At 44.1% G+C, this 22,534-nt stretch overlaps 1 protein-coding gene across 1 annotated transcript in view; it reads right to left on the bottom strand.

Moving 5' to 3' along the window:
* Nucleotides 1-22,534, bottom strand: part of ATP10A (ATPase phospholipid transporting 10A (putative)) — a 179,836-nt gene that overhangs the window by 53,717 nt on the left and 103,585 nt on the right. Inside the window, 1 exon segment of the mRNA XM_070572238.1 lies at nucleotides 9,574-9,659. Coding sequence (XP_070428339.1) covers nucleotides 9,574-9,659 — 86 coding nt within the window.

Consider the following 22,534-nt stretch of genomic DNA (forward strand, 5'->3'; position numbering starts at 1 on the left):
TGGCCAGTAGGTGAGGAGCACAGGTGACAACCTGCTCTTGTGATTAGCATCTGAAGTGAGTGTAGGGGGCAGTCTTGTGGGACTGAGCCCTTAACCTGCGGGATCTGACACTATCTCCAGGTAGATAGTGTCAGAATCAAGTTAAATTGTAGGACTTCCAGCTGGTGTCGCAGATTTGCTTGATGTGGGAAAAATCCACACAACTGGAATTGGTGTCAGGATGGTCGTAGACTTATCTTCACCACAGGGATTGACCACAGCTAAAGAGGGCAGACGAGGAATGGGAGACCGAGTTGGGAAGCTGGCCAAGGAAGGCCCTGCTAGGTAGTCACCCACCCATCTCCTGCTTATCATATAGAGCACTGCTCCTCATCAGTACCTTGTGTGTAACAAAGATACAATGATTTCTCCAGTAAAGGGGATGATAGTGGTTTCAGCAACATTTTCTGCATCCTTTTTTTCTTATAAAAAGTCAAAATTTTTAGAAATGCTAATATATTAACTTTGAAATGTAGTAAATTCTATGAGACAATTTTATAAATTCGGTTTCACTGCTACTTAGATTCAGAGGGATAGTCCAAGTTCAAGCCACTAGTTGTCAAGCTCGTCTTCTTGGCTCACTAATGATGGCTGCGTCCTCACCCATGCTAATGAGGATCCCCCCTGTGCTAGAACCACACTGGGACAGACATGGTCCCAGGAGCCTGAGGAACAGGTCACAAGGGGAGGCACTAGAGGCTTGTGGAACTAGAACTGGGGCCCAGCTTAATCTACATCAGACAGTGCCACGGAGAAGTGGGCCTTCCAAGAAGCCACCTCCTCACACCCTCAGTAGACAGCACTCCCCACACCTCCCCAACAAACCCATAGCCCAAACCCCTTCTCTGTGGTTCTTGAAGCTCACCAAGGGCCCCTGTAAATGTTTTCCCTCCCACCAGCTCCTAGCATGGTGCCATTGACACGAGAACAGAGCTGGTGTGGAGAGGTGCAAGGTCAGAAGAAGCCCACAAGGTTTCCAGGGAAACAGAACTTCCTGCCACATCTGGAGCTTAGTCTCTGGCACGAGGGGCAGGGCCACCTCTCAACCTTAGACACAACCCTGTTCTTCACAACCAGGGAAATGAATATATTTTCTGGTGAAGAAGAGAAGCTAAAACATAGAGACAAGGCCAAACTGTGTCTGGGGGGGCACACTTTCCTCAAGCCTGTTATTCACAGTGTAGCATCGGGTCCCCTGCACAAGATGTGCAAATGAGCATGCAGGAGGATGCTCAGTCAACACTGTCCACGGTTCCCTTACGGCAATTCCAGGATAGAGTAAAACTTTGCTTTAAAAAGAGATTCAAGCCTGAAAACCTCCCTGCCAGCTAAAGCATCCAGAGACTAGCGTGTATAAGACATGACACTCAAAACTCGGCTCCCGCATCTGGAATGAGTGGGTGTCCGTGGCCACAGTTCTGTCTCTAACAGCCAGATCTAGCAAGTATTTCTCAGGGACAGGAGTGAAGAATGAATCACCTCAATCAAGGTTCCAGGCATGCTTTTTTAGGACAAGAGATGAACTCAATAGAAACAAAAATATTTCACATTAAGCTTTCTTTGACATGCCCAACACTTTTTAGCAACTACTGTGCTTTTTAATCAGACCAAGCCAGACCAGCACACATCCCCAGCAGGTGCACCGGCCTATATGAGGAGCATAGCCACAGGGACAAGCAGTGGACCATGGGACGAGGTCACACTCCTGAGTGAAAGACCCTGGTATCAGAAGCCAGAGGACACCAGAGGTGGGAGGAAGGGAGGCCAAGCTCCAGCAGAAGGCTGAAAAACGGCATCACCAAGCAGGCTTGGCCTCTGAAGTGCTGCCTGGGATTATGAGTGAAAAAGTCCCTGCCAAGAGCGGAGCAGGCCCAGGGCCAAGCAGGCATGAGGCCTGACTCCAGGAGGGTGCACACAAGAACATGAACCCATCAAGCTGCCCTCAGCGCCTACCTCTTTCTTATGGGTTGACTTGTGTCCTCCCCAGAATTCATATGTTGAAGTCCTAACCCTGGTATCTCAGAATGTGACTGTATTTGGAGTTAGGTATTTAAAGAGGTAATTAAGTTAAAATAAGGTCATACGAATGGGCCCGAACCCCTTATGATGGTGTCTTTATAAGAAGAAGGAATTCAGACACAGAGACAGACAAGCATAGAGATTAAGATGATGTGAAGACACAGGAGAAGACGGCTGTCGGCAAGCCAAGGACAGAGGCCTCAGGAGAACCAGTCCTGCTGACACTTGATCTCAGACCTCTAGCTTCTGAAACTGTGGGACAATAAATTCCAGTTGTTTAAGCCGCGCGGTCTGTGGTCAGCCTGAGCAAACTGATACACCCTTCAACATTTAATCTGAGCCCTTAGAAGAGCTCCTCTAGTCCATGTGTTCAGGTCTCTGACTCATCAAACCAATTGTTTCTAAATCAAAACTGTCCAAAAGTAAAACATGATGGGAGAGCTGTCTGGTGATATGTCCTGCCCACTGGCAAGTGCCACATGCAGGCTCCTTGGGAAATGGCAGAGTTCAGCTAAAAAGTGTCCTGCCTGTCTTTTCTTCCTCAGAAGATGTGTCTCCCTGACAGCTTGCTACTGGTCATGGAGCCCACGTCAGTGACCATACATCTGAGTCCCAGCGGGTGAAGGTGCTGACAGGGGCCTGCAACCCCATTTCCCCCAGGGCCAGAGGCCCTAGCGCAGAAGTCCAGGGACCTTGGACAATAGACTGCAGCCGATTCCCTCCCTAGGTCACATCACCTCCAGCACCCAGAGTCCTGGGCCCTCCTCTCTGCTCCGGACCAGGTACTGGCTCCACCGTCGATCCAGTCACCTGGACAGCATCCTTGGGTATCCTTGTTGATCCCTCCTCCCTTATTTTTACATCCACTCAAACATCAGTCCTCAATTTCACCCTCCTCGATGGTTATTTCTTTAACCCACCTCCTTCTCACTCTCTGTGCATCATTGCCCTAATTCAGCTTTCCACAGTTCTCTGCCAGAAACTGCAAAACACCCCTTGCTGGCCCAGTTGCCACCAGCCTTGGTCCCTCCTGTCCATTTCTCACACAATCCAGACCAACCTTTCAGTGTGCATGTCTGAATGTTACATTCTCCTTGGAGAATCCTGTATGAACTTCTTACTTCCTCTAGCTTGGAATGCATGACCCAGCCCACTCTGCAGCTCTTTCTGGATCCTTTCTGTGCAGGATTTCAGCCCCAGCCACCCAACACTACACAACCTGCTATCCATGCTGCCTTTCACCCCAGCACAGCCCGTGCCAGCCTCTCTGCCTGGAGGAGCTGGGCCTGCTGGCCTGGGCTCACATTTTGCAGGCTTCAGGAAGATTCTCTGTGCTAAGTACCCAGGCCCTGCAGCCAGGAGACTGCAATATTCTTCTGTGCTTCCTTGTCTCCACTTCTAAATATGGGACTCATACTTTGTTCCAGTTTGCATCCCTGATGTTCACCTCAGTGCCCAGCAAATGCTGAAGGTTGCCTTGCCCTTGGCTTCAGGTTGGGTCCATCCTCTGAAGATGTCAGAAGGACAATGGAAGAGTGGACAGAGGCAAAAGAGGATGGGGGTCTTATTCCCTGGCTCCCCCCAGGGAGAGAGCACTGGGCTGACCATGCCCCTGGACCAGGGCTGTGAGTCTCCTCAGGTGGCCCCGAGCATGAGTCCCTGGTGGCCACTTCTTCCCTGGGACTGTTGGGCCTCACAGTGGTGACAGCTCAGCTGCTACTAACCCTTGTGGCTCCCCTAAGCTCCACTCGCTCCACTCTCCAGGAGAAAGGGACTTTAGTGGATAGACCCCTCCACTTACGCAAATCTGAGTGCCTGATCCTAAGGGTACCCTGACTGACACAGGCAAGGTGGAAGGAACGATAGATAATTCCTTCCACTGTCAAACTCTGGGCAGAACTTTCTTTAAAATTATAGTTTTTTAAAATTATCAGGTTTTTGCTTATCTATGGAAGTGCAGAAATGACTAACCAGGTGCCTTTTGCCAATGTTAGATTTTCTTGAGTTGTAAATATGTTAGTTAAAGGTGCCAAGGTAAAATAAAAATACTCCAATTTTAAAGAGTATAGTTGATGAGGTTATAGTTCATCTTAATGCCTGGTCATTGGTAGTGAGGACATTTGAGACATAAGCCCACACAAAGCTCCATCCAGATGCTGGGCAGGAGGGATGGGGGACATGAAGGCTCTGCTTTTAGTAATGACCCTGATGTGGTCTCCTGTGAGGTGACAGTGGTCGTAGAGCACGTCATCTGCCGAGGTGGGGAGGCAGCCCCAACAAGCACGTCCTGGGCTCTAGACGGCAGCCGGTGCTCATGCAGTCCTGTGTGGTTGCATGAGACTCCACAACACTCAGGAGGGAGCTCAGAAGCTGTTCTGTGGAGGACTTTGGGGTAAGAAATGGGACACAGCTTTACCATTTGAAATGGAATTTTGCATCAGAGGACTAAACCAATCAACTTTTTTGCTTTATTTTTTAGGGGTAAGGGGAAATGTTTGATTGACTGCTGGCTTCAAAGGCCACCCATGGTGTGCCATGAAAGTGGCCGACCACAGCCAAGCAGGGCACCCTGAGCTGCCAGGTGCACTGGCCTCTCTGGGCAGTGGCAGGCCAGGGGCTGAGGGCAACTCAAAGGGTTGAGAGTGCTGTTCCTTCCAGTTCCTAATTATGAGGATTTCATTGGCACTTAGGTACACAGATTGCATTAAAATGCACCCAAATAATGAAGCTCCTGACACTTTTTTTTTCTTTTTCTTTTTTTTTTTTTTTTTTGCTGAGGAAGATTAGCCCTGAGCTAACATCTGTGCCAATATTCCTCCACTTTATATGTGGGTCAAAACCACAGCATGGCTGACAAGTGGTGTAGGTCCGCATCCCGGATCTAAACCCAAGAACCTGGGCCACCAAAGTGGAGCACACCAAACTTAACCACTACGCCATGGTGCCAGCCCTCGACATTTTTTTTTTAACTGCTTGAGATATGTTTCATATACCATAAAATTCACCCACTTAAAGTGTACAGTTGAGTGAATTTTTTTTTGTATATTCACCAAGTTATGCAGCTCTCACTATCAGCTAATTTTAGAACATTTTCATGACCAGAAAGAAACATGGTACCCACTGACAGTCACCCCTCATTCCCATCCCACCTCCACCTCCTGGCAACCACTAATCCACTCCTGTCACTGAAGATATTTGTATTGTGGACATTTCATACCAATGGACTTGTACACTACAGCTAACACCACTCTCTTGCACAAAGCGTTCCAATTCAAGACGTCCTTCACACATACTCCTTCACTCTGTTCTCAGGTCAGTCATTGTTGCTTCCAGAATTAGGAGGGAGTGAGGGCTCGGAAATGCAGGATGACTCTCTTTAGGCCACCTGTCCAGGGGAGGAGGAGAGCTGGAATTCAGACTTGGGTATTCTTGCTTGCAAACCCAAGCTTAGTTCTCCAAGTGCAAAAGACTAAGGTTCGAAGGTCGGACTGGCTGGTCCAAATAAGACTGAAACCTGATGAAACGGCTGTCGGCTGGGCTCAGCCTGCAGGTTGGGCTCCCTGGCATGACTGAGGCAACAGCGCACAGCTGTGTCAAGGCTGAAAGGAGGCCACCCTAGGCAGATAATGAGAGCAAGCCAACCAGCAAACCAGGAAACTGGCTCGGCTGCTGCTCAGCTCCCTGGTCTAAACTGCAGGTCTACTGCCCAGGTTAGCTCCACCCCTGAGCATCAGGACCAGTATGAGGCTGAGGCCCCCCTCTGGCTGCTGACAGGACTCAGGGGTGTGAGCAGGCTGCTCCCCTCTCCTCTGCACTCTTCCTGCAGCAGTTCAGCCTGACTTTCTGGGGCCAGAGGGCTGCTCACTCTGGTTGCACCCCAGAGCCACGGAGGGAGGAACTTTTAACACCCTGACATTCCTGTAGCAAATCCAAATTCCCCACCTGGTAGATGTGGCAAGTCACAATGACATGGGGGTCTAGGCACACAGATGGCCAGGACTTCGGCCCAGGCTAAGGGGCGAGACTCAGGGCAGCCAATTTGTTGGAAAAATTAAGGAAAAAGCCTGGCAAGACTGGAGAACAGAATGGGAAAAGATTTCACACAGGGGACAGTTGCCCTCTTCACGTTTCTCTCTCAGGCAACATGTCAAGGAGGACACTGGTGCTGGGAACCCTTGCCCCAGTTGGCCTGGCTGGTGACAGCATCCATCTGAGGGGCCGCCTTCTGAAGGAGGCAGCGGGGGCGCTGAGTGAGCCGAGGGCTGCGTGTGGGGGTGGTGTGGCACTGGGGCTGAGTGAGGATTCACGGGACACTGCCCCTCATTGGTCACCACCCTCTCCACACAAGGAAGTCGCCACACCCCATCACATGCCCCAGAGAGCTCTACCAGCTTGGCCTTTTGTGTCTTCTCTCTTCCTAACAAAAGCCCCTGTTCTTTTTTTGAAGATTAGCCCTGAGCTAACATCTGCCACCAATCCTCCTCTTTTTGCTGAGGAAGCCTGGCCCTGAGCTAACATCCGTGCCCGTCTTCCTCTACTTTATATGTGGGACGCCTGCCACAGCATGGCTTGCCAAGTGATGCCATGTCTGCACCTAGGATCCAAATTAGAGAACCCCGGGCCGCCGAAGTGGGACATGCGAACCTAACCGCTGAGCCACCGGGCTGGCCCGGCTGATCTTTTTTTGAGGCTTTCATTTCTGGCCCTGTCCCTCCTTTTTAAGCCACATTTCTGTAAAGAGTGGTTAAGCAATATAATTCCTCTTCCATCTCCTGCAATGTGGAGTCTGCCGTCTCAGGCTCCCCTGGCAGTGTGGTCCTCTCTTCCTAGGCTCCCTGTGAGGTCTAGCATTCTACAGACCTCCTTCCTAAACATCCCTGCTGTGCCTCCACTGCTGGGCATCGCCCTTGGAACTGCATTCCTGTGACAACAAGGCCTCCTGCTCCTGACTGCTGGGGCTACCATGTCTTCGTTCCTTCCCTCTCTTCCCTAACCCTCTGCCCCACCTTGGCCTGGCCTCATCCCTGACTTCAAACATGACCTCTACGCAGATGGGTCTCAAATCTCTACCTCCAGCTCCCACTCCCCTGATTTCTTGACCCATATTTTTTTTTCCTGTCAGCTGGGTCACTCCACCTGATGCATTTGCCAGTTCCTCAAATTCAGGAAACCTCAAAACCCCATCTTTCTTCGTCCTATAGCTTCTCTGACACATATACTGAAGACAAACCATCCTCCCAGCCACCTCTTCAATTGGATCTTCCTGCCTGGACACATTCAATCAGCTACCTCCCTCCTGACTCTTCTCTCTCCCTGCTCTACAGTATTATCTCTAATAGTAATATTAACAAGAGTAGCAGTAACCATAATAGCGGCGGATACTTATTAACCCACCCACCCTTCTGAAAGCTTTCTGTGGACTCAACTGACTAAACTTTGCACTGATGACACAAGGAGCTCCTGTAATTCTCCCCATTACAGAGATAAATCAAGTCAGGTTGTCTACTTGAGGTTATTTGGCTGGACAGTGTGGGCTCCAGAGTGCTCCAGCCTCAGCACTGAGCCACACTGTTTAATCTCCTACCACAAAGGTAGTTCCCTGAGGGTGGGCCCGAGAGCTGCTGACTTAGGGGTGAATTGCCTTCAGTGTTAATCCAGCTCTAGCGCAGGCAGCAAAGGGGTGAGCAGTCGTCGGAGCATAAGAGCGCCACACCTTCCAGGGCTCCAGGGGGACCCCAGAGATGCAGAGGAGACTGACTACAGTGAGGTGAGGTGTACAGTCTTGGAGAAGGACGTCTACCCTTTTTCTGTGGTAGTGTTGGCCCCCAAAAATTACCCCATGAGCAAGAACGTCCACAGAACATTCTCTCTAGAGGTTGACACTGCCTCCTTCACAACAGGTATTTCAGGGTCTTTGGAAACCCAGTACCTGCTCTGTTGAGAGATTCGTGGTGGTGTTGAGAATGGTGCCATGTGAGTGAGGTCCTGGGGACACCAGGTCAAGGGGTCCTGGAGAAGATAGCCCAGGGGCCAGAGAGGTTAAAAGTCCACAGCAGACCAGTTATGTGTGAGTAGTTGAGTATTCTCCCCCAAACTGTACATACTACATTTTAATGTTTCCTTATGAGTTTTGCCCTCCTTTAATTGGTTCCCTTAAGGGATGATCTGACATTTTCCAAGTTTGTGATCCTCAGGCAAGAATCAGGGCAATTTCAGTGTTACTGGGCCATCACTCATCAGCAGACAAATTTCACCCTTTACTGTTAACACTTTTTATTTGTTGATTCAGCCCACAACATGACGGAGAGCCTACTGTGTGCTGGGCACAGGCAACGTTGCTGGAGGTGTTTGTAAAGCAGAAGATTCAAACTTATACCAAAAGCTCTGGGAAGTGGAGCCCACTTTCAGAAGCAGAAAGTGGGGCAATGCGTCTATGTGGGGGGGGGGGCACTCTGCAGCTGGACCGCTAAGCAGCAGACTCGTCAGCTCCCACCTTGAGTGGGAGAGCCGGCCAGAAGGCCCCGAATTCTCCAGACAAGAAATCTAGGCCTGCAAGAGTTGACTGATGCACAAAAGATTGAGCAGGAAATCAGGGTAAGTCAAACCTGTGCCCTCAGGTTCTTGCTTACACATCTCCTTTCGTTCTTTGTGAGGTCACCTCCGACTGCCCTGGTATGCAACTCAGCGACTCCTTCATTCTCCCTATTTCCCTCCCATGTTATTTTTCCCCACACCAACTGCCTACACACACACACACACACACACACACACACACACTATTATTATTATTGAAATTTCCAAATGTATATGAAAGTAGAGAGACTAGTATAATTACCTCCTGTGTACCCAGAGCCAGCTTCAGTAAGGACCAACACATGGCCAATCCTGTGTCATTTATCCACCTTTTCTATCTTTCTGTTTTGGAGCAAGGGACTGGACTATTTGACATATTATATCTTGTACTTATTCTTGTGTTTATTGTCGCCCTTTTCCTGTAACTAGATGAAATGAACATAGAGGCAGGGATTTTGTCTATTCGGTTCATGGTATGATCCTCAGAGCCTTGAAGAGGGCCCAGTATTTTGTAGGTGATCAACAAATATCTTTTCAATGGGTAAAATCATAAAGGAACGAATGAATGAACTCCACCCAGGCTCCAGGTGTCTGGTCCCTGAGCTACCATTAATGGGGCCACAAGTAGTCAGCTACCCTTCCCTTGTCACTCCCTCACCTTCCCAGGAACCAAGAGAGGAAGGAAAAGCAGTCACTCTTCATCACAGGCTGCTCTGATGAGTTCCTACTGCATGTAGGATCTTACCAACTAGTCCCATAAGCAACCAAGAAGGCTCAGGTGCAGGGCAACACTCCTCAAAGGTGCACAACATGGCAAAGAATACGAATACTATTTTAGAACTGGTTTGTGTGTGTGTGTGTGTGTGTGTGTATACAGAGACATATTTACATATACAGTTTGCCAAATAGGATGACCACTTCAGGCAGATGTAGGATACTCACATGCAACCACGAAACCTAGTCAGGTCGTTGTTTGGCTTCTCACACTCGATTACACTGGTGAAGGTCAAAGGATTGAATTCAGAGACCTAGAATAATACAGCATGTAGACATTAGAGAAATATGGACTCAGACTGCTCTGTTCTAAAAGGCACTTGATTTTCTGTCTGGCATCCACGGCAGGGAAATGTTACGGAAGAAGGTCTCTGTCTAGTAACCTTTACAGAATCCCCATGCACATGGCACTTAGACCATGCTTCTTCCTTTTTATAATGAATGATAACTAATCATTATAGAATGAAGAGCAATTAGTAGAATAGTGAGTGAGTGAGCTGAAAGGATTGTAGCTCTAATGCAAAGTAAGAGAATATGAGATTACAGCAAAGGAAGCCACTAATGATGGGAAGGGATGAATGAGTTTCTTCAGAAAGACCAGCACCTTCCAATTTTCTATACAGATTCAGAGAAGCAAATTCCATCTGGAAAATAGGAAATTATAATAAACTATCATTTCCTCAATGTGTGCTAAAAATCCTTCACATATATTTGAAGAAAAACGTTTAAATAACCAATGTGTAAGGCAGTAATTTCTTTATTATTCTGCTTGATGAAAAAATGATAGCTCACCCCAAAGAAGGTCTTTCATTTAGAATTTTGTGACTGATAGATATAAAAGTGCCATAGAGCATATGAAGAGATCAGGAGTGGAGAGAGGGAGGAGAGGGAGGAGGCAGAAAGGAAGGAAATATAGAAAATAAGCCTTTAGTATAAATAACGGGCTACAATTCATGGATTTTTTAAAAATCAGCTCTCTCTTATTAAGCTTGTCATTCTCTTTTCTCTATCAAGTGTCACAACATGGTGAAAAGTCAAACTGTCTTTGCTCACACAAGTAAATCATCACACAAAAAAGTGCAACTGGTAAAAAATCACAGAACTGGCAGAAACATGGTTGACCCCAGCCCAGATAATTATTACTCCACTATGACAATGCAGTCCCTGGCACAGAATACAGCCATAAAGGTAACCACTCCAAAGGCAGTTCTGACCATTTTCAGTGCGTCCTGTAGGTTAAAGAGAAGACTCACTAGATGATAGTAGCGCAATTCAATAGCTAAAATTAAAATGTCATTTTAAAAAGCTCTTCTTGGACTTTAATTAGCCATCAGCCCCTCTCCTTGGACTGGAATGGCCTCTGGTTCTATTTCCAGAGTGAGGCTATGTTTCCAGAGCCCCGTGTGGATTATCTTAAAGCCAGTTGGTTGCTTTTTCCAGGGCAGACATCTGCAGATATAGCGTCCAGGATGGCCATGAAGGGAGTGAGTTCCAGAACATGCCAGGATTATTCTTGGCAGACAAGGAGGGGAGACTTAAAATACTCTGTCTCTGTTTATTATTCTTTCTAAGAAAAATGTACTGTGCATGGCTCAGAAATGGTAGGACATTCTGTCTCTGAGACTCCAGAGCTGCATTCATAATGTTCTACCAATGATCATATACATTGGGGAATGTGTATGGCCATGGCACCAGATGCCTGGCTTCATCTGCTTCGTCTGGAATTGGGGAGGATTTTGAGGATTTTTACAACTGGAGAGATCTTTAGAGACTGTTATGAGTTGAACTGTGTCCCCCATCCCTACCCCCAGAATTCATATGTTGAAATCCTAATCCCCAATACCTCAGAATGTGACCATATTTGGACACAGGGTATTTAAAGAGATAGTCAAGTTAAAATGAGGTCATTAGGGTGAGCCCTAGTACAATCTGACTGGTGTCCTCACAAGAAGAGGAAATTTGGACACAGACAAGCACAGAGGGACGATCATGCAAAGAAAAAGGGAGGAGATGGACATCCACAAGCCAAGGAGAGAGGCCTCAGAAGAAACCAATCCTGTGGACATTTTGATCTCGGACTCCCAGGCTCAGCACTATGAGAAAATAAATGTCTGTTGTTTCAGCCACTCAGTCTGTGGTATTTTGTTATGGCAGCCCGAGCAGACTAATACAGAGCCCATCTTTGAGTTTCTCATTTTACAAGGGTTTCACATCTGGAGTGCACCTTTTGGATGAGAAAATTATACTTACATTGATTGTTTTTAACTTAACTGGCGATGCAGTTTAATACCCCCATTTAAGAAATATATTTGTTTATCGCTCTATCCACTCATCTACCCACCTGCTTCATTCCAAACTGGCTTCAAGGCCATGCCCTAGTCATCCTTCAGCCAAGGTTTTGTCAACCTCCCCTTGGAGCATGGACAGAATGAGACACCCGAGCCCACCCTTCCCTTTGGAGTATGTTGACTCTACTTTTTTAAAAAAGCAGATATACGGTGGGGGAAGATGAAAAAGTTCTGGAGATGGACGGTGGTGATGGTTGCATAACAATCTGAATAAAATTAATGCCATAGAACTGTATACTTAAAAATGGTTAAAATGGTAAACTTTGCATTATGTACATTTTACTACAATAAAAAAAAGTTTAAAAGAGCAGATATAAATGAACATTGAGAACTGATTGTAAAAAACGAATTAATAATCAAGTAGAACATACAGCCCAGAAATCCAGGAATGTCAGGACAAACATGGAAAGCCTCATGCGTAAGTCATTCTTGAGGGAGCCACTGTATTACTTCACCTGCATCATCTGCATCATCATCATTATCGTCATCAACTACAATTACAATTCTGTAAATGTAAAAAGCTTGCTAAATGCCAGGCTTTGTGCTAAGTGCTGCTCATTGCTACTTACACCACTACTATGGGGTTGGTTTTCATACGACCTTTAACGTTATTAAGGACCATGTCCAAGGTCATGCCCAAAGTCAAGAGGCCTTGGAGTGACTGACAGAAGTTCCTTGGCCTCTCAGAGATCCAGCTCAGCCACCAACACTGACTGAGCCTATCTTGCATTAACAGGAAAAGACGACGCTCTGCTTAATACGCTGGAAAGTATATAATTGATTCTACAGAAATTTCCAAAGAAACTTACACATGTCTTAAAGTTTTAATGTTTTCCAACAAGTAAATGTACCCAGATCCGATGGTCTATACCCTCTTCTCATCTTTAGCAATGCCCATAGATGTGGAGTTAGCAGAGTTCACCCAAAAGTGGACTAAAAGATCAGGAGCCATGTGATTTAGTTCTAGGTGTTCTGATTAATAAATATGAGAGTTTTGCAAGTGAAGTGAGGGCATTTAAACTTGGATCTCCGAGGTCTCTGGAGCCCTGTGAACCCACAATCCCATGGGACGCAGAGGTGATTCTATTCACACCAGTGCTTGTGATGGCCTCAGTATGGAGAGGCACTGCAGAAAGAAGCAGCCTTACCTTGCCAGTGTTCTTGCTCCTGCAGGCCCTCAAGCCGAAGCTGCCAGCCCTCTGCAGCTTGGCCACGGTAAGCTGAGCACCTCGGGCCAAGTGCAGCTGATGACATCAAGCCAATGACATCACTCACTGCAGAGCACGCAGGTCCAAACCAGTACCTTACTGGCAATGAAATGCTCACAGTTTCTGCTGCCATACTCCAAATATTTCTCAAGCTTCTTTGAACAAAGTGATTTGCCCTTATTAGATGGAAAGGAAGAGGCAGGGTGGTGATGCAGGGTAGGCCCCTTAGCCCTGTCTTTGAACTTGCATTTCTGCTAGAAACTGTAGCAGCTGAAATCTCTGTGAACAGAGTCACCCCAGAGGGTGGTCCCTCTCTCTTTCCCTCCATAGATGCCCAGTGCCCACCTGTTTCTGATGCTCAGCACCCCCTCTAGCCAGAACAGGTATCTGTGCAGGTGCTGTGTACCCCTGTTCAACCACACGGGACAGGTTTGATATGTTATTCAACGGTGCCCATACCATTCACTGAATGGATGCTTGATCCATCTGGAAGATTCTGTTACCAATCTTGTATTTCACATTTGCATTAAATGAATTACTAATAAGTACTCAATAAAAGCAAAAGTGGACTTCCTCCATGCTACAAAAGAAGCAGTGATGTCTGGAGGGACATTTATAGTCCATCAAAACAGACACCATTATTTTTTATCATAAAAGAAGTGAAAAAAATGAGTTTACATTGCTTGGCCGATTGGATAAGCAAGTACTTCCAGCAGGGACCCTGCCTAGCTCTCTATCTGGAGATTTCAAGGTGAGGCTCTCTGCCTTGGTCTCTGGATGCCATGGTCACAGAGGAGCCTGGTGAGAGAACGCACAAAGCCCAGGAACTCCACCTCCTCACCAGCAACAAGACATGGAAAACACATGCTCCTTGTGTTCCCTGCATCTGGGACTCGGTCCTGAAAGTGCCCTTTGTGTCACCTGTCATCAGGCTCCTGGTCACAAGGGACTCAGGGTTTTCTCTCTACCTCCACCCTCAACATCACTGCCCCACACCGGCCTTTGAAGGCTGAATGCCCTACATCAGCTGCTGCCTTACAAGGTGAAACCTACACCCTGACACAGCTGCCAAGCTCTGCCCAGGGAGCCTTGAACTGACCCTGTCAGCTGCCAGCCCTCCCAGCACCTGTTCATTCCTCCCATGTGGCTTGTCCTGGAGAGGCACAAACCTTTGTGCACAGCTTCCTTTGCCCTCCCATCCTACTCTACCTGGAGAACTGCCCTCTACATTGCAGGATGTGACAGCTCCCCACCCTCCGAGCTTGCATGGCCCCTATGCACACACGCTTGGCTGGAGCCGGCTCCATCTCTCGTTCGCTAGACCTCACGTTGCCTGAGAACAGAAGCTATGTTCCCTTGAAACCAGCACAGAGCCTCGTGCACACACAGCCCAGGGGTGACGAATGCTTATTCCAGAAAGATTTCATGTACCACAAGCTTCCAAAACATCCCAGAGATCCATGCTGTGCTCTTGGGGGCCTACAGCCCCTGCTTGCTGGGTGGCCCCCCCACCCACTGCTGGGGAACATGGAACTCCCAACGGGGGCTGGTAGGGCTTCTCTGTATTCCAGAAAGCACAGTCTCTCTTTTATAAGTTTTTTTTTCACTTGGTAGTAATATAAAATGATTTCTTCAGAGTCTCTAATCTAGCTGCTAGAACAATATCTGAATTAATTTAGGCAAAGCATTTAACCCAAATTAATGAAATAATTACCCCAACTTGTTTTGCTGTTTCAATACAATTTGTTTAATACATGCCTGTCAGTGCTGTGGGAATTCAAAGGAGGGCAGATGGGCCAATACTGATGGGCGAATGAATGAATGAATTTACTTATTTACTGCAAAGACTGTATTGTCAAAGCAATATTTTCAACTAGTTAACCTGAAATGGGAAAGAAATTGTCTTGTCTACCACAGTGTCCCCTGGCACACAGTGGGTACTCAATCAGTATCTACTAATAAATAAAAATCTGAATGGAACTGTAGGCATTCTGGTCCTGGTGGCAGCAGACGTCAAATGTATGAAGAGCCTTAAATCAAAGGAACCTTTTCTCCAATAAGCTTCATAGATTCAGTGTTACTTAGAGCTTTTGCTCCAATACAAATAGAAATAGAATAGAAACGATCACAAAACACATCTAAGTAACTATTTAATCTACCATTGCAATAGTCGTGACTGTATTATTTAACGTGTCCTAAATATATCAGTGCATAAGTAGGTTGGCACAGCAGCCCACGACAAAGCACTGGACTGCAGGCAATACAGCTCACGACAGTCTCTGTGCTGTCATTATCTCCAGGGAAACAACGCTGACAGGGACCATGGGACAGACGTCAGGGCCTCAGCGGGCCTTACAGGAGGCTCCCGGAAGCTCAGTGCCTTTGACAGCTCATAGGGGAAAGTGATCAAGGGGTGTCTGGGTTTCTGCCTTCTTTTTCTAATTGCAAATTTTCCGGCCCTAAATCCAAGCATTAGAGACCAAGTGCATCTCTGTGTCTGAAGGTAGAAAGCCAGCCTTTCACTCCTGCAATCTGCCCTGAACATGCAAGAGCCAGGCCTCCCTTCCCTCCCTGTCTTTTCAACCTTTGTTCCCTTCCCTCCTGCTGTTTCACAGTCAGAAAACCTCCCAGCTTTCATTTAGATGGTGGCAAAATTCAAAGGCTCAGAGTCCTGGGTTTGAGTCTGAATTCTCAAAATCAAAAGTCTTTCTTTCCCTCTCAGCTAAAAATGCTTCGTGCTGCCTTTGTGGGCTGTGATTGCCAGCAGAATTCCACTTTCTCTTTTATCAAATGTATTTAGAGAATCTAAGGACTGGCTATGCCTACAAACAGTAAGCAACAAGAGCTGTTTTATAGAAAACCAACTTCAAAACCTAAATGAGGGCTGTTCTTTAAAACAGCCCTCTCAGAAGAACCTGTCCTTAATCCAACAGGTGCCACTGCAGGAGACATGTCTAGAGAAACACTATTGAGCTGCTTTGCCCCACCAGGTTGCAAGTCAGCCTGTCTTCTTCACAGCCACAGGCCTCTGGTCCCTCTTTCATCACTACCAGTGGGCGTGATGGTGTGAGCAAAGACGGGGCTGCAGGGTATGAACCTGCCACGTTCTGGAGATGACTGAGCAGAAAGTCCAGTCGGAGAAAAGGTGCTCTCTTCTCACCAGGTGGTGGAGAAGGGAACTGGAGTCTCAGATTCATTTATAACGAAGTGAATCCTGAGGCCAGCTCTCAATGGTAACCATGGAGGAGAAAGTCATACTGCTGGCTAGAAGAAACTCAGGATGGAGGATAGAGAAAGAAGAGGTCAAAGAAGAAGCTCTTGCACTAATCTGGGAACTGACTCTGAGACTAAAATGGCAGCAGGAACATGGAATTCTAAAGCACAACCAGACGAGCTCAGTCATCAGGATTCAAAAGAAAAATTGTCCAGCATTAAAGACATGCAATTTGGACAGACCATCTGGCTGAGGGCAAATAGGAACAGTGGACAAAACATTTCAAACACCAGCCTGAAGGTATCCGAGATTGAACAAGAAGGTGAGGAATACCCAAACAAGACCCAGAGAGTCCACACTGGTCTCTGGGGCCTCTTTTCCCTTAGAAAAGTCTAGTTTCTGAAAAAGTTGAGAAATTGAGTGGAGCCAGTGAGTCAAATCTTGGAGTATAGGACCTGAATTAGTTCACCATTTCTGCTGTAACAAATTACCACAAACTTGGTGGCGTAAAATAATATAAACGTGTTATCTTAAGTTCTGGAGGTTGGAAGTTGGAAATGGGTCTCACTGAGCTAAAATCAAGGTGTGAGAAGGGCTGAGTTCCTTCTGGAGTCTCTAGGAAAGAATCCACTGCTTGCTCTTTCCAGCTTCTAGAGGCCATTCACATTCCTTCACTCATGGCTTCCTTTCATTTTCAAAGTCAGCAACTGAGGATGGAATCTTTCTCCCACTCTATCATCTGGCGCTCACTCTCCTGCCTCCCTCTTTCACTTACAAGGCCCCTTGTGATTACACTGAGCCCACCTCAATAATTCAGGATAACTAGAGATAATCTCCCCACTTCAAGGATAGCTAATTAACCACCTTAGTTCCATTTGCAACGTTAATTTCCCCTTATGAAGTACCATAACATGTTCTCAGGTTCCGGAGATTAAAACACGGGAATTGTTAACGGGCTATTATTCTGCCTACCGTAGAATTCACCAACAGAGGGGCCTGTTAAACAGCTATGCTTTTTAATGGGTCCATGAAGAACTGAACCTCATAGAGTGAACTGGAAGAAAGAGTGGGCCTTTGTGTAAACTGCTACACAGCTTAGAGTCAACTGGGTGGCCCAGAAAATCTCAACCCCTAAAATTGAGTTAAAGTGATTCCAGACTTCTGGAACCCCCAGATACTGAACAAAACAAAAGTCCCCTCTTAATGAAAAAAACATAATCCTAGGCGTCAAATGATTTATAAAACACAAATTTCCAAGTGCAACGTCAGACACATACTCAAAGATAATCAGGTATAAGAGGAGAATAAGGCAGCATGCAACAAGATCCAAAAAACACAAAAATAGGAAGCAGCTCACAGGGACTTTCAATTACTATGCTTGCTAGGATCATGAAGCTAAAGCCAAGGCTGACATTCTAGAAGAGCTGGAAACCATAAAATGTGACCTAATGGTCAGATTTGAGAAAAACAAAAATAAAAACAAAAAACTAGACTTGAAAAAAGAACTCAATTAAAAGCGCACTGAATGGTTCAACAGTCGATTTGGCTGACCTGAAGAGAAAATTAGTAAACTAGAAGAAAGGTCAGAAAAATTGATTAGAATAAAGCAAGGGGAGACTAAAGACTGGGAAATAATAGAAGAGGGTAAATGCATAGAGGATGGAGAGGGAGGGGCTGATGTATATGCAATTGGAGCCCTAGAAGAAAAGGAGAGAAAGAATTAAGCAGAAGCAATGTTTAAAGAAATGACAGCTGAGAATTTAGCAAATCTGATAAAAAGTCCCCAACCACAGATCCAAAATCCTTAAATAGGACAAAAAAGGGAGATTATACCTAGGCACATGACACTAAAATGCTGAAAACCAAAGAAGATAAAATCTTAACAGGAAATTGAGAAAATAGGTCAGTGTTAAACTAGAACTAAACAAAATACTTAAATAGTGTCCTTCCAAGAGAAGGAAACATGGCCCTGATGACAAAAGGGTTAAAATGCAGGAAAGAATGAAGAGCAACACAAATGGTAACTGTGAGGGTAAATATAAATGCATGTTGGCTGTATTAAATATTAATAATGATGTCTTAGGGGATTTATAAACAGACTTAATTATAACACATGACTCTTTTTAACAAAAGGTCCTTTCGTTGTCCAGGAAGAGGATAAACATCAGTTCATATTAAATACTGATAGGTCCAAGACGCATGTTGTAATCTCTAAGCACTAACATAAGAGTAAAGGAGTGTATAACTTTCAACGCAACTCAAGAAAGAATAATAAAATTCTCAATCATGTAAAAGAAGGCAAAAATGGAGGGAAAGAGGAAAACAGATCAGGCAGACCAAATAAAAACTAAAAGATGGAAGTTTCAGACTCAAATGTATCAATAATAACATTAAAAGTAAATTAAGTAAAATCTTCTAATGAAAATATAAAGATCGTCAGAATGAATAAAACAAAACTCAACAATATGAAGTTATAAGAAATATACCTAAAACATACAGATATCAGAAAACAATGTGAAAGGATGAAAAAGATATCTGGCAAAGAGTAACAAAGAGAAAGCTAGTGGGCCTGTATTAACATTAGAGAAAGCAATTTTGAATCACAAAGAATTTCTATACACAAAAAGGGTTATTTGAAATGAGAAAAAGTTTAATTCATTAGGAGCATAAAAATAATTCTAAATTTACATACTACTAATAACATAACTTCATATTACAGATTGCAAAAATTAAGAGAAACAAAGAAGACATAAACAAATTCAAAATCTCAGGAGATTTTAACACTCCTTTCTCAGTGTTTGCTAGAACAAACAGTCAGAAAACTAGGAAGGTATAGAATTTTGAACAGCACTATCAACAAACTTATCCTCGTGGACATATATAAACCACTGCACTCGACAACCGTAGAGTGCGGTCTCTTCAAGTGCACTCTCAATGTTTACAGACAGTGACCACATTCTGAGCCATAAAGCAAGTAACAAATCTCAACAAACAGAATTCATATAGAATTCAACTACACCATAATTAAAAATAAGAAGAAAATTATTTTAAAAAACTCTCAGGGGCTGACCCTGTGGCCAAGTGGTCAAAGTTCCACACGCTGTGCTACTGCGGCTCAGGTTTGCGGGTTCAGATCCCAGGCGTGGACCTACTCCACTTGACAGTCATGCTGTGGCAGCATCCAACATACAAAATAGAGGAAGATGATTGGCAATAGATGTTAGCTCAGGGCGAATCTTCCTCACACACACACACAAAACAAAAAAACATTCCATTTGATTTGACATTGAGGAATACAATTCTAAATGACCAATTTAAAGACTTAAATGACCTAATAAATGACCAAAGGAAAAAAGTCACAAGAGAAATTAGGACATGTATTTACTTAAACAATATTAAATATACTATGCATCAAAACTTGTGGGATATTGCTTGCTTTCAGGGAAATTAATATTAAAAATATTAAAAGCTGATGTTAATGAGCTAAGCATCCATCTCAAATATTGGAAAATAGTAAATGAAGTCTAAAGAAAGTTAAGGCTATATTAAACATAATAGCAAGAAAAAACACAAATATAATAACTAACCCACCCCAGAAAGACAGAACTTGAAATACATGGGTACAAAATATGAATAAGAGAAATAAAAAAGGGGACATCACTGCAGATCCTATATACATCAGAGGTAAAAGTACTATATGAGTAAGTGTACGCAAATAAGTTTGAAAATTTAAATGAAAAGGACAAATTACTAGAAAAATACAAATTACTAAAATTTGTAGTAGAATAGTACATATTCTAAACAGTTATTTAACTTTAAACAAATTAAAAGATAATTTAAATCTTTCCACAAAGGAAATTTTAGATTTGGATGGTTTCACCAGTGAATTTTACCAAACATCTGAGGAAGAAATCACACTCACCTACAAAAGCAATTCAAGTGATGAGAATAAACACTTCTCAACTGATTTTTATGAAGCCAATGTCAACTTGATACCAAAACCCATCAAACACATTATAAAAATGGAAAATTACAAGCTTATTCATGCAAATATTCTTTAAAAAACATTAGCAAATTAATCCCAACAATATATGTTAAAAAATAATACATCAAGAAAGTGGATATAGTCCAAGAACTCAAGGTTAGTGTAGCATTAAAAAAATCAGTCTAACTAGCCACATTGCACAAAATGAGAAAAATCGTATGATTATCTCAGTTGAAGCAGAAAACACATTTGATACAATTCAACATCTGTTCATGATAATGTCTTCTTAGAAGAATAAGAATACTTAGTCTGTAAAAAGCATTCAGAAATATCCTAATGAAATATCATATATAATGATGAAATGTTCAAATTTTTCCCTTTAAGATTGGTATCAGGGAAAGAATGTCTGATTTCACCAGTTCTATTCAAGACTGTATTGGAGGTCCTTGCCACAGCAGCTGGGCAAGAAAAAGAACCAAAAGTCTAATAATTGAAAAGGTAGAAATAATGCTACCATCATTTGCAAATGAAATGATTATATGTGTAGAAAATCTAAAATAAACTTCAGAAAACTTGTTAGAATTAATAAGTGAGTTTAGCAAGATTTCTGGAAACAAGATCCTCCATTGTATTTCTATAGATTGTATACACATACATACATATATAGGTATGTATATTGCATTAATTGTTTTGTAAATGCACACATGTTGCATTTATATACACATTATAACAAGCTAACAAAATAATCTTATAAGACTAAATCTAAGAAGAATGCGCAAGGTCTCTATGTTGACAACTACAAAGCATTATTGATGGAGATATATAATATTTATGAAATAGAGGACTCAAAATTGTACTTATCAAATTCTCTTATCCCCATATTTATCTATGTAGTCAATGTAATTACAATAAAAATTCTAACGTCTTTGGGAACTTGACAAGTTCTTTCTAAAAGAATGGAAATGTAAATGGTCAAGAACAGTAAAGACACTCTTGAAAAGAAGAGCAAAGTGAGAGGAAGATCACCACCATGTATTAAGACTTATCAGAAAGCTAGAGTAATTAAAACAGTGCACTGCTGGTGTAAGGATGGACAGTGAATTGAGAGAACAGAATAGAGAGCCCTCCCAACAGAGCCTGTATATGTGCTCATCTGATTTATGACAAGGTGGCATTGCTTTGGAAAAAGGAGGTCTTTTCAATAAATGATTTCGGGATAACTGGGCATCCACAGGGCAGAAGGAAATGAAACTTGACCCTACCTCTCAACTACAAAAATCAATTCCAGGCGGACTGTGGCCCTAAATGTGAAAGGTAGAACCAATAAAGCTTTTAGAAAATTATAGGGGAATATCTGCATGATACCAAGATAAGGAAAGATTTATTAAATAGGACTCCAGAATCATAAAGAAAAAGACTAATAAATTGTCTTATAGCAATATTAACAACTTCCTTTCATCAAAAGGGTGGAGAGGCAAGCCACAGAATGGGAGAAAATATCTGCACATGACTTTTATAAGAGAATATATAAAGAATTCCTAGAAAATGATTACAAAAAGACAGAAAACCTGGTGGAAAATTAGACAAAGGACTTGAATAGGGACATTACAAAAGACAGTATCTATGTGAGAAAAAAAATAGAAAAGAAAAGATCTTCAATATCCTTCATAATCAGAAAAGTGCAAATTAAACCACAATGAGATGCCTCTACCTACCCATCAGAATGACAATAAAAAACAAAGAACCACGTGTCAGTGAGGACCTGGAGCAAAGTGAACTCTCACACACTGCTAGTGAGCACAACCACTCTGGATGACTGTTTGGCATTATCTATTAAAGTTAAAAAAGGTGTGGAAATGGAATGGCCCCTCTCCTTATTGCTCCCAGTGACCTTCATGAGGAATTTGTGCTTCCTGTCCCTTCAACCTTAGGATCTGCTGGACTAGAAGCCCTAGTTCCTCAGCGGGGAAGGTGGAGGTGGAGGGAGATGATTTTCTACCAAGAAACCATTCCCTTAACCTAAAGCTGTTGCTGCTACCTGTCACAGGCTCCTCATGCCAGAACTTGAACAGGAAAAGTTTGACCCTAATTATCCTGAGTAGAGAGGGTTGTTGCTATATCAGGGGGGCAGGGAGGAGCATGTCTGAAATCTAGAGAATTTGCTAGGGCATCCCTGCTACTTCCATGACCGGTGACAATGAACAGGCAACTGCAGCAACTATGGCCAACAAGGGCACAGTGACCAGGAGCTCATGGAGAACGGAAGTCAGAGTCATCCCACTAAGCAGACCTAGACCAGCAGACGAGGTGGTTGAGGTGAGGGGAATCTGGAATGGGTGGTTAATTATGGTCTTGGGACCAACAGCTGTCTTCT

This window comes from Equus przewalskii, chromosome 1 (assembly GCF_037783145.1).
Source record: "Equus przewalskii isolate Varuska chromosome 1, EquPr2, whole genome shotgun sequence".
NCBI lineage: Eukaryota > Metazoa > Chordata > Mammalia > Perissodactyla > Equidae > Equus > Equus przewalskii.